This window comes from Toxorhynchites rutilus, chromosome 2 (assembly GCF_029784135.1).
Source record: "Toxorhynchites rutilus septentrionalis strain SRP chromosome 2, ASM2978413v1, whole genome shotgun sequence".
NCBI lineage: Eukaryota > Metazoa > Arthropoda > Insecta > Diptera > Culicidae > Toxorhynchites > Toxorhynchites rutilus.
In genome coordinates this window covers 249497381-249509245 of record NC_073745.1, presented here as the reverse complement: position 1 = coordinate 249509245, position 11865 = coordinate 249497381, and the positions used below count along the sequence as shown (strand labels likewise).

The 11865-nt window shown below is 38.6% G+C and overlaps 1 protein-coding gene across 1 annotated transcript; it reads left to right on the top strand.

The window, feature by feature from the left end:
• Positions 1–1729: 1729 nt before the first annotated feature.
• On the top strand, positions 1730–3739 carry LOC129765415 (spaetzle-processing enzyme-like). Its single transcript, XM_055765725.1, has 4 exons — positions 1730–1891; positions 1967–2134; positions 2193–3054; positions 3108–3739. Exons 1-4 carry the CDS (start codon positions 1801–1803, stop codon positions 3715–3717), a joined length of 1731 nt encoding a protein of 576 aa, XP_055621700.1. The 5' UTR covers positions 1730–1800; the 3' UTR covers positions 3718–3739.
• The last annotated feature ends 8126 nt before the right edge of the window (positions 3740–11865 follow it).

The following is an 11865-nucleotide window of genomic DNA, read 5'->3' as shown; positions in this document are numbered from 1 at the left end:
AATGTATTCTAAATTAGTGTTAGTAAATAGCGTGCATTTCGCATACATGATAAATGAGAGACATACGTGATACATGAGAGAGAAACGAATTCATTTTGGGGGGAGTCATTCCAAAATGCAATGCAAGTCCATTTGACGGGGAAGAATGAAATGAGATAGTCGAGTCGTAGAGGGAGATAGCGACTAAACGCCCGACGCATGACTAGTACCAAAAGAGCTCAATTTTATTCAAAACTTTCATCGCAATCAAGTGGCTGTAGACATGTTTGAACGATCAAATTCCCACATTCCCACATTCATCCAAAGCATAATTACAGGCGACGAAACATAGGTGCGACTCTTTCCTATTTTCGAAACTCAAATTACCGCTTCGTGGCGCACGTTTTGACAGCATCGAAAACATAAAAACGAATTCGCTGCGTGGCCTGAGGGCAATTCCTGAATACAGGTATGAAAAATGTTTCGCTGACTGGATTTTTCGTTGGAAAAAAATATATTGCTTCAGAGGGGGTCTATATTGAAGGTAATAATAAAAATACAAATGATTAATAAAGTATTTTCTTTAAAAACACAAACTCCCGGCACATATTTGATAAAAAGTATGAAAAGTGAACATCGAGAAAATTTGTTCTAAAAAATTTGGGCAACCGAACTTGATTGTACTTCAAATATAACAAGTTCTCTTTTGGTACATACTCTTTTTGCTCTTTATGGCTACCTAAAGCTCAGATCATTTAGAAATAGGCACTTCATTTGGGCGATAGCGACGCCCTCAGTGGTCGTATATGCAAGCCTTTGACAACGTTTTACGATCAGTCTGAAGATGACGGAATTGAAACTATAGAAAATGAAAAAAAAAACCATTCGATTTGCTGTACGATCAAATCCGATCAATCCGCAACATACTAAATATTAACGTTAAAACTATTTCAAAAAAGTTAAAATTGAACATATTGAACAAATAAAAAACAGATCATCAGGAAATGTGACTGGAGGGGTTTAGACAAAATTGATCCGTTGAGGATAAACCATTCACATCCTCTAGATTTGAGCTTTTTGCAAAGTATGTGAGTTAGAACTGTCAGGTTGATGTGTTAGATTTTTCTAACACGGTTGTTTTTACAACATGTTTTTTCATTTAAAGATAAAAGCGGTCGAAGCACATCGTTTGCTTTGTAATAACGTTATTTGAAAATTCGTAAGGGGACAATAAATCATGGCTTTCACCTGGTGAAGAATTTTTCAGTAGTAACAAATCATACCTCCAAACGAGCATTGGTAATATCAGGTATTATGACCAATACTGCTGGTACGTAATTCAACGACTCTTATCAATATCTATGAAAAAAAAACAGAAACTCTGAATGGTGGATCATTGGTCTCCAAATTTCATCTTCGTCTAGTATAATATTCATTCTAATAAATGTTGTAGAATAAAGAAAAACATTTGGAACAATTTTGCTTTACCTTTAGCACTGATAAGTTGCAAGGACACCACCACAACACCGAGCGCATTGATTCCCCAAAAACGCAGCATTCCTTCGATCTCACGTCGGCAGCTTCCACTGAAAGACTGATCCTCGACAGAGCAGCTTCAGTGTGGGAATTCGATTATGCTCGAACACCTATGACCGACCGAGAGCATCTCTCATTGATGCTCAGATGAAGAGAATCGCGGAATATGTTACTTTTCGAAGTCCAAATCACAACTCGCGAGATCACGAGAAGTTAATCCTGTGCAGTTGCCATCGAGTAACGGGATCAAGCAGTCGCAAAAGAACATAAGTGATCATTCATGCGATGACGATGGGTTCAAAAGCTATCGGATGGGTATTCCCCGTGGCGTTGTTTTTAATGTTGATTATAGCAAGTCACTGCGCTTCCAGAGGAGGTGATTTTGGGAGATGATGTTTTGATTGTTATCGCAATAAACATGTGTTTGACCCCATAACTCTTATTATTTCAGTTCCCTGTGGGCAAAAACAGCTGACATTTTTGGCCTATGTTTACAAGGGACAGGCGGCGTTAGAAGCAGAGTGGCCTTGGCATGCGGCAATTTTTCAGAAACAACGATCCGGTGAGCAGGATTATATTTGCGGCGGAACGGTCATCAGTGAGAACTTCGTGCTGACGGGTAAGTCAATGAACCCCTTGGTAAAGTGGAAGTTCAGAAAGAGTTTGTTTCATTCCAGCTGCTCATTGTACCATTTCATTCCGCATGACACTGTCGGCTGAGGATTTCACGGTTAAGCTCGGACTACATAACAAGAGCTACCCGTCGGAACACACAAGAAGCTTCGAAGTGGTTGAGATCATCCGTCACGATGCGTTCAATATAAACAATCTGCAGAATGACATCGCGTTGCTGCGAACGGAAAAGGATATCAGCTATTCAGATTACATTCAACCAATTTGCTTGTGGCCTGTGGAAAAATCCGATTTGAATTCGGTTATAGGCTCATCCGGTACTGTTGCTGGATGGGGTGTTGGAGATGGCTATAAACTGGTAGATATTCTGCAGCAAGCCACGCTCTCGGTTGTTGACTATGCGACTTGTCTGAAAAGTAAGCCGGAGCACTTCAGCAAGCTTCTGTCGGACGATAAGAGTAACTATTGTGCGGGTAATCAGAACATGACTAACGTTTGCGATGGAGATAGTGGCGGGGGAATGTACTTTAAAGTTGACAATGCTTGGTACATCCGAGGTATCGTCAGTGCCGGAGCACGCTCCGAGAAAGGCAGGCATTGTGATCCTCAGCAGTTTGTCACCTTCACTGATATTCCGTACTATCTCAAATGGATTGTACAGCACCAGGAAGTGGTTAAGAAACGAAATTTGCTAAATTTGGGTGACTGTGGATTGGACACACACAACATTACGACACCAGAGCCGAGCAAACCTGTATTTCTCCAATATCCGTGGACTGCCATGCTTGAGTTCCGAGTGGAAGGAACGCCATCAGTGCAAACGATCTGCAATGGTGCCCTTATTCATCCGAGATTTGTGATAACAGTTGGACACTGCGTCGATAGTGCGTTTAGGAAGCTGAGATTGTAGGTTTAATCCACCTTAAAGAGAATTTTGTTCTTATTTTTTATATTTGCAGAAAATCTGTTCGCTTGGGAGAATACAATCTGAAAACTAATCCGGATAAACAGAAAACCACCGATGGCAAGGAAATTTCCACCACTATTCAGTCGATAGACATCGAAAAAGTCTTTAAACATCCTCACTTCAATAATCCCAGATACGACAATAACATTGCTTTGCTAAAGCTTAAATATCCGGCGGATGTTGCAAGGCCCAACGTAAAACCAATTTGTCTGCCCACACTGGAAGACTTTAACGAAGTTTACACGATCAGCGGCTGGAAAAGGGTTGGCCAACTGTCCCATGTACTCGAGCGGAACACTGCCCTGCTGGAAGACAAAGATACGTGTCGGACGATTTACGGAAAAATGAAGGTCAATTTGGTCAATGATGCGAATCAAATCTGTGGAACATATTATCACAAGCAGGAACTCGATTGTTTCCATTTCATGAGTGGTGCACCCCTGCAGTATGTCAAAAATGCCGATCGGAAGAATCAGTATTTCTTGAAGGGATTGTTTTCGTTGGGTTTTCCCAATTGCCAACTAAACTATACGGATGTGTTTACCAATGTCAATAGTTATACTAAATGGATCGCTAGTGTTGTTGATGCAGAGAATGTGTAGTAAAGTTAAAAATATCATTTTACCTATTGTTATTCAATAACAAGAAACTTTTCCAATTTTTCAACCGGTCTTCATTTTTCGCAGTACGACTTTAAAAAATTCCTGTGAATACAGCTTTTAATCAACAAATTAAACATACTGATATACAAACCTGACTCACGTTCAGTGTTTCTCATTTTTTTCTTTAATTTTAAAACATTCAATTGTTTCTGTCTCCATAAATTCTATTCAATTCACCATTTATTTTTTCGTTTTATATTTAGCTATCTACCATTCGTACTTTATTCTACTTTATTCACTTTCTATCAATTGTGTTCTGTGTTACACTTTCCACTAGAATGACGAGGGGCAATAGGAATTATCTCCTAGCCATGAGAAACGTAACTAGGGTTGGAGGTTCGCCGCTAAAGATGCGACACCTATCATTCCCTCGATCGAGGATATTCTATCAGATAGTGAGGTCTTCCTAAACAGGTATCTATAGAACACTAAACAGGTAAAAGGTCTTCCTAAACAGGTATTGTACCTTTTACTAGTTTCCAAGAATTATTCAAGCTATATGCATTTTCCAATACTACCAGAATTTTTAATATGAGGCCGGAAATTGTCAAAATATCACTCTAACTGTCAATGTAGTCTTCGTCGAAGTTCATAAATTAGGTCTTCTTCATGTTTTGAAATCTTTTGAGCGTTTTCAACAGATATGTCAAAGGAAAAGTGTTCAATTTTTTCTAAATATCACGTTCAGTGTTTCTCATTTTTTTCTTTAATTTTAAAACATTCAATTGTTTCTGTCTCCATAAATTCTATTCAATTCACCATTTATTTTTTCGTTTTATATTTAGCTATCTACCATTCGTACTTTATTCTACTTTATTCACTTTCTATCAATTGTGTTCTGTGTTACACTTTCCACTGGAATGACGAGGGGCAATAGGAATTATCTCCTAGCCATGAGAAACGTAACTAGGGTTGGAGGTTCGCCGCTAAAGATGCGACACCTATCATTCCCTCGATCGAGGATATTCTATCAGATAGTGAGGTCTTCCTAAACAGGTATCTATAGAACACTAAACAGGTAAAAGGTCTTCCTAAACAGGTATTGTACCTTTTACTAGTTTCCAAGAATTATTCAAGCTATATGCATTTTCCAATACTACCAGAATTTTTAATATGAGGCCGGAAATTGTCAAAATATCACTCTAACTGTCAATGTAGTCTTCGTCGAAGTTCATAAATTAGGTCTTCTTCATGTTTTGAAATCTTTTGAGCGTTTTCAACAGATATGTCAAAGGAAAAGTGTTCAATTTTTTCTAAATATCAAGTGTTCAATTTTTTCTAATATCAATCAAATGTAGATTCTTTATTTCTAGATTGCAATACTATCAATGTAGTCCCTGTCAAACGTCCTCATCTGCCCTTTTAATTTATCTTGACATAAGGAACTAGTGTTTCCTTCTCACTACAAAATAAGCTTTACAAAGCAATATAGTTCTGAAGGGAGATGAACTGTTGGTTGAAAAATACAATTGGCTATCAGTCTCAATGGTTTGTCACCATTTGAAGAAATCTGTTGCTGAATCGGACCGATTTCTTGTCGAATCTCAGAAACCCAGTATTTCAGGAATCTTACGCGTTCAAGATCCTGGGTGAACCAAGGCGAAGCATAAACTTCGACTGCACATACAGCCATTCCATGCCAAACCGATATAGTGGTTCTCAGATTTCGTTAAAATTGGTACTTTTATTCCTTATCGCAAAATATTAGGCTGTCAAAAAAGTCCTGCGGTATTTCCGCGAGGTGTCGTTGTAAGCGCGTAGTTCTAGTTGTATTCATTATATCGAGTCATACTATAGCTTGTTGGAAAGGTATTTCGCTATAATATAGTCCTTGACAGTGTTTTGTTTGGTTAAGTCGTTCGTGAGTTATAGTGTCGCAAATATGGAGCAAAATAAAGAGAAAATCCGACATATTTTACAGTACTACTATGACAAAGGCAAAAATGCATCTCAAGCTACCAATAAAATTTGTGCAGTTTATGGACTCGATACAGTTTCCATTTCCACCGCACAACGATGGTTTCAACGTTTTCGTTCTGGTGTAGAGGTCGTCGAAGATGCGCCACGCTCCGGAAGGCCTGTCGCCGAAAATTGCGACAAAATCGCTGAATTAGCCGAGAAAGACCGGCATAGTAGCAGCCGTAGCATCGGCCAAGAGCTGGGGATAAGTCATCAAACCGTTATTAACCATTTGAAGAAGCTTGGGTTCACAAAGAAGCTCGATGTATGGGTGCCACACACGTTGACGCAAAAAAACATCTTTGACCGTATCGACGCATGTGAATCACTGCTGAATCGCAACAAAATCGACCCGTTTCTGAAGCGGATGGTGACTGGCGATGAAAAGTGGGTCGCTTACGACAACGTGAAGCGCAAACGGTCATGGTCGAAGCCCGCTGAAGCGGCTCAGACGGTGGCCAAGCCCTCATTTACGGCCAGGAAAGTTCTGCTTGGTGGGATTGTCAAGGAATAATCTATTATGAGCTGCTTCCCTATGGCCAAACGCTCAATTCGGACCTGTACTGCCAACAACTGGACCGCTTGAAGGTAGCACTCATGAAGAAGAGGCCATCTTTGATAAACAGAGGCCGCATTGTCTTCCATCAGGATAAGGCCAGGCCACACACTTCTTTGGTGACGCGCCAGAAGCTCCGGGAGCTCGGATGGGAGGTTCTTTTGCATCCGCCGTATAGTCCGGACCTTGCACCAAGTGACTACCACCTGTTTTTGTCCATGGCGAACGAGCTAGGTAGTCAGAAGTTAGCCACAAAAGAGGCCTGTGAAAATTGGCTATCCGAGTTTTATGCCAATAAGGAAGCGAGCTTCTATATAAGGGGTATTATGAAGTTGGCATCTCGTTGGGAACAAGTCATCGAACAAAACGGAGCATATTTGACTTAAAACAGATAATTGTAACTAATTTTATGAACAAATGAAAATTCAAAAAAAAACCGCAGGACTTTTTTGACAGCCTAATATATATATAAAAATGGATTTCTGTCTGTCTGTCTGATTCTTATGGACTCGGAAACTACTGAACCGATCAACATGAAAATTGGTATGTAGGAGTTTTTGGGCCCGGGGAAGGCTTTCCTGATAGTTTGAGTCCCCTCCCCCCTCTCTAAGGAAGGGCTGCCATACAAATGAAACACAAATTTCTACATTACTCGGGAATTAATCAAGCAAACGAAACCAAATTAGGCATATTAAGATTTTAGGGTGTAATAAATATTTCTATGGTTAGACTCTCCACCCCCCTCTCTAAGGGGGGCTGCCATACAAATGAATCACAAATTTCTGCATTACTCGAGAATTATTCAAGCAGATGGAAGCAAATCAGGTACATTGAGGTTTTGGGGTGCAATAAATGTTTCTATGATGGTTAGACTCTCCACTCCCATTTCTAAAGGGGGGGGGCACAGGGAAGACATGTGATGACGCAAAACAAGGAAGAACAAGCGATATTCATTGTTTCGTATCTATAACGATACTAAAAGTTTGCCTTTCCTTCCTTTCTTTCGTCACTTCTTCAGTTCATTCGTCTCTAGCCTTCAAAAAGGCTTGGATAGCTTGGATAGCTCTACTCTTTCCTCATATTACTTCTCCACCCCCATTGCCTTGAGAAAACGTGAACGTGAACTTTATTTCATGAAAACGTGACCTGTTTTCTGATTTCGCACCCTTAATGAAAGAGTTCTACGTCAAAAGTATCCCCGAATGTGTTGATAAGAGCAGAACTCGAGGAAGAAATTGTCCGATTTAGGGCTGTCTTTATTCTATCATATTTTCTGTATAAAAGATTGATTCCATGTAACGGAGAAACATGTTATTTACAAGTGGATGAAATTTTTTTAATGAGAATTGTGTCTGAAAATAACCTGATATTATAATGATAAGTTTTGTTAGAAATACTAGGAATTTTATAGTTAAAAGTAAATTCAACGGAGACGAATAGAAGATCAATCGACGAACAGTTCTGCGATTGGACCCATGAACTTGCTCATAGTAAGAAAACGTGAATGTTTGAAGGTATTGATAACAAAAAACAAATTGTTGGCGGGACGAAGTTTGCCGGGTCAGCTAGTACCAAATATGAAGGGAAGAAAAGAACGATTTTGATTTATTCTAAATTTAGTCACATATTTCCGAAAAATAGCTGTCCAGTTTTCTCCAAAAGCCTTATTAGTTCACATTGTGACATTTTTTTTCCGTCAGCCAAAGATTTCCCAGGAACATTTTTTAAATAATGATCATGCTTAAATGCATACGTTAAAATTATTCTTAGACCAAATAAATCTCTTATCTCTTGAAAAATTCTCGGTTTCCTTGGCCAAATGTGAGTGCAAAGTTTCATTTTCATCCGGACAATTTGAAGTTGACCGATCCATGGAGTGAGATTGCTCATTTTCCACGGAAAAAAATAAGGAGAAAGGAATAGTAAATTTTGGTGGAACCACGTTTATCTGCGGAATTGTGTGGCAAAATGACCACGGGTAACGAAAATGAAACAGACAAAAGTATATTTCCGCATTACAACTTTGATTCATTGATACAGAAATCATCAAACTTTCCATCTATGAAATCGTGTAGAGCAATAGTCAGATAAGGTAAAAACCATGACCCAAATAAAAAAGCAAGAGTCTGCCACTCACTGACTCACTGATTTCGGGAAGACTTGTAGAATTACGATGGAATTCGTATCCGAGAATAATCCACACCGCGGATCATCTGCTCACCAACAATCGATGCTCTACTGTATTTTTGATGGGTGAAAAGTTTATGCTGGAAACGGTGCTATGAAGCCCTCTATCCGTGAGGGTGCGATACGATACACGAAAAAGTTCATGTTCATCCAAAGCTCACTCTCCGAAAATGCTTTCGTCATGTTGCTTCGCGCTGTTCGTTAGGTTTGTATTTACCGTTATTGTCGCCCTCTCAACGAAGATTGAGATGGCGCTAGATGGCACTGAATGTAGTCATCGCCGAATCATGTAGTTTAGCGTATTATTTTTCTTTGAGATACGGTTCTATTTTCCATTCCAGATAGTGATAATTATTGAACAGTATCAGATGATTTGGAAAATTTACTCTTTTATACACAACTAGGAAAAAAAATTCTTTTCGATGGAGCTGTTGAATAGATTATTTTTCGTTAATCACTTTTCTACACGTGATTGATAATTTTAAAATGATGTTGGGGTAATTACGAGTAAAAAATCTAAAACTATGAACTCTACATTTTCTGAATCCGATTTTTCACCTACTATATTAGGAATCAGTTCACAATTACAATTACAATTTTCACTATAATATGATTAATTTTACCCGCGATTGATTTTCGAAAAGGGCCTTTCTCAGAAAATCTCTATATTTTTGTCGAGTGTATTGCAAATACGATTTTCATCATACAAAATTGGTTTTATCTCGAGAAGGTTGTTCTTAGGAAAAAACGTTACATTTTTTTTATGCAGAATTGCGTTTAAATTCTTTTTCTTCATATTCTGTTCACTTCACGCATCCGGTCTTCATGGATTCCACCAGCTTCTGGCACGTGGTGACCGGGATGGCGTACCAACAAGCTTGGATCCTATCTCACAGTTGCTGCTTATTCTTCGACTTCACCGTGTACACCGACCTTTTCACGATAATCCCATATGTTCTCAATAGGGTTCAGATCCGATAACTGCGCTGGCCACTCCATGACGTCTACTTTGTTATCTTGGAACCAATTTTTGACGGTCTTGGCGGTGTGCTTCGGATCGTTAATCTGCATGAACTGCCATTTCAGGGGCATCTATCACTTGACATGTGGCAACATAACATCCCTTAAGATTTTGGCGTAGAGGTACTGATCCATGTTCTTATCCACCCTGTACAGGAAGCCAACTCCGTAACATACAAATGAAACACAAATCTCTGAATAACTCTAAAACTAATCAAGCAAATTAAGCCAAATTTGGCATGTGGAGGTTTTGGGGTGCAGTAAATGTTTCTATGGTGGTTAGACACTCCTCCCTCCCTCCAAGGGTGCTCTGCAATACAATTATTTTTTTCCAAAAATCTGTACCTGTGTATCTGTTCGTTTTAGAGAAAAAAATAATTTATTAGCATTAAAAAATACTAATTTATTCACTACAAAAACTACAGTTGCAAGTCATTCGTTTGTTTGAAGATGCTTATTCATAGTTTTTTAAATCCAGATTGAACATTATAATTTTTTTAAATTTTCGAGCTGCCACCACGATGTTTGACTAAATCCTTTGATCTCAAAATAGCGTTTATCGTACCGTTGCTGAGCCGATTTCAAAGCTTATTTTTGTTCTGATTATATTCAGAAAAAATCGCTCGATTGCCACGATTGCCAAGGAGTGATGCATAGTGAGAACGTTACAAACAAGGTATCGAAGCGCCAAAAAGGCGAGCGAACCGTCAATTTTTTTAGGCATCCAAATTTTGTCCACCAACCCTGCCCATGCTCGTTTTCTGGGATTGTGATTTCCTTACGAAGTAATTTTATCTTTAGGCTACAAAATAATTTTCCACATCTTGTACATTCCCATTGTAGAGTCCTGGAAACGCTTCTAATACAATGTTAATGCTAATCAAATTGGAAAACTTTCTGGGATTCAACATTACCGTAGACTTGAGCGTCGAATCATCAAAATCGAATCTTTTTCTCATTTGTTTGATCAGCTCCACGAAAAAAACTGCGACAAATATCCAACCAAAAATTCTTGTCGCTTTTCAAATGATCTTCATATTGAAAAGCATTGGTCATCTAAACAACGTAAGATTTATCGCAGATATTGGTGAGAATGGTTAGATAAAAATCCTTCAGCTCTTCATGTAGCATCGTGAATTCAGGTTTTTCAGCCTGGAACAAAACGATTCAATCTGTTGATCTGGGGAAAAACATACGTCGCGCCGTGAATCCTTTCAGACGATCCTTGTAAGGAATTTTGTCCTTATGAAACTGATCAATCATTACATTGTAAATGTTTTTATGATCAGTAGCACCAAGTACTGCGGCATAAAAGTCGTCATGTACCTTAATGTTGCTTTGTTCAAATGTAAGAAATTCCACAAATAGAGAAAATCTGGATCAATCTGTACTTTTTGACGAAAATTTGTACTCTGTACCGTACAGAATCCGTACCAAAAATAACGAAAAAATTTGTACCATCACAGATGAATTTTGAACGTGTGGCAACACTGTTCTATGGTGAATCAACACTTCTCCCCTTTCTCTGATGAAGCATAAGTTTCTGCATAACTCAAGAACTAATCAAGCAATTGAAACCAATTACAGTATATGGAGGTTGTAGGTGGCAATAAATGTTTCTATGGTGATTTTACACTCCTCCCCCCTCCCTAAGGGGTGGCTGCATTACTCGAGAATCAATCGCGCAAACGGAAGCAAATTTGGCATGTGATATGGCATTTCTACTGCCACACAAATGAAACACAAACTTCTGCATAACTCGAGAACAAATCAAGTAAATGGAACCAAATTTGAGATATGAGGGTTTTTGGTACGAGAAATGTTTCTATGATGCTATGACACCCCTTCCTCCTCTGGAATGGAGGGGGTCCCATAAAAAATAATACACATATTTCAATCAAACATATTCCAACCAAGCATGACAATTGAAAATTTTCGGAAAACTCTGAGGAAAATGGGAAAATTTGCGAAAATTCATTTCCCATATGATCTACAATATTATAGTGACAAGCATTGTTAGTCCATTTGATGTTTGCGCTAACGAAATTGATCTTTGTTCGAAAGTGGAAACGGATTTTAATGTGACAAAACTCACACTATTTATATAAATAAAAATGGATCGCCGAATGTGTTGATAAGAGCAAAACTCGAGAAAGGAATTGTCCGATTTAGGGCTATCTTTATTCTATCATATTTTCTGTATCAAACATTTATTCCATGTAACGGAGAAACATGTTATTTGCAAGTGGATGAAATCTTGAACGTGAATTGTGTCTGGAAATAATCTGATTTTATAATGACGAGTTTTGGTAGAAGTGGTAGGAATTTTATAGTAAAAGGCAATTTTAAAGGGGATCAATGAACAA

Excerpts from the sequence above, each read along its gene's own strand:
- LOC129765415 (XM_055765725.1), top strand. The coding sequence starts at position 1,801 with ATGACGATGGGTTCAAAAGCTATCGGATGGGTATTCCCCGTGGCGTTG. Across the intron at positions 1,892-1,966 it reads TCACTGCGCTTCCAGAGGAG|TTCCCTGTGGGCAAAAACAG; the intron begins GTGATTTTGGGA and ends TTATTATTTCAG. Across the intron at positions 3,055-3,107 it reads GCGTTTAGGAAGCTGAGATT|AAAATCTGTTCGCTTGGGAG; the intron begins GTAGGTTTAATC and ends TTATATTTGCAG.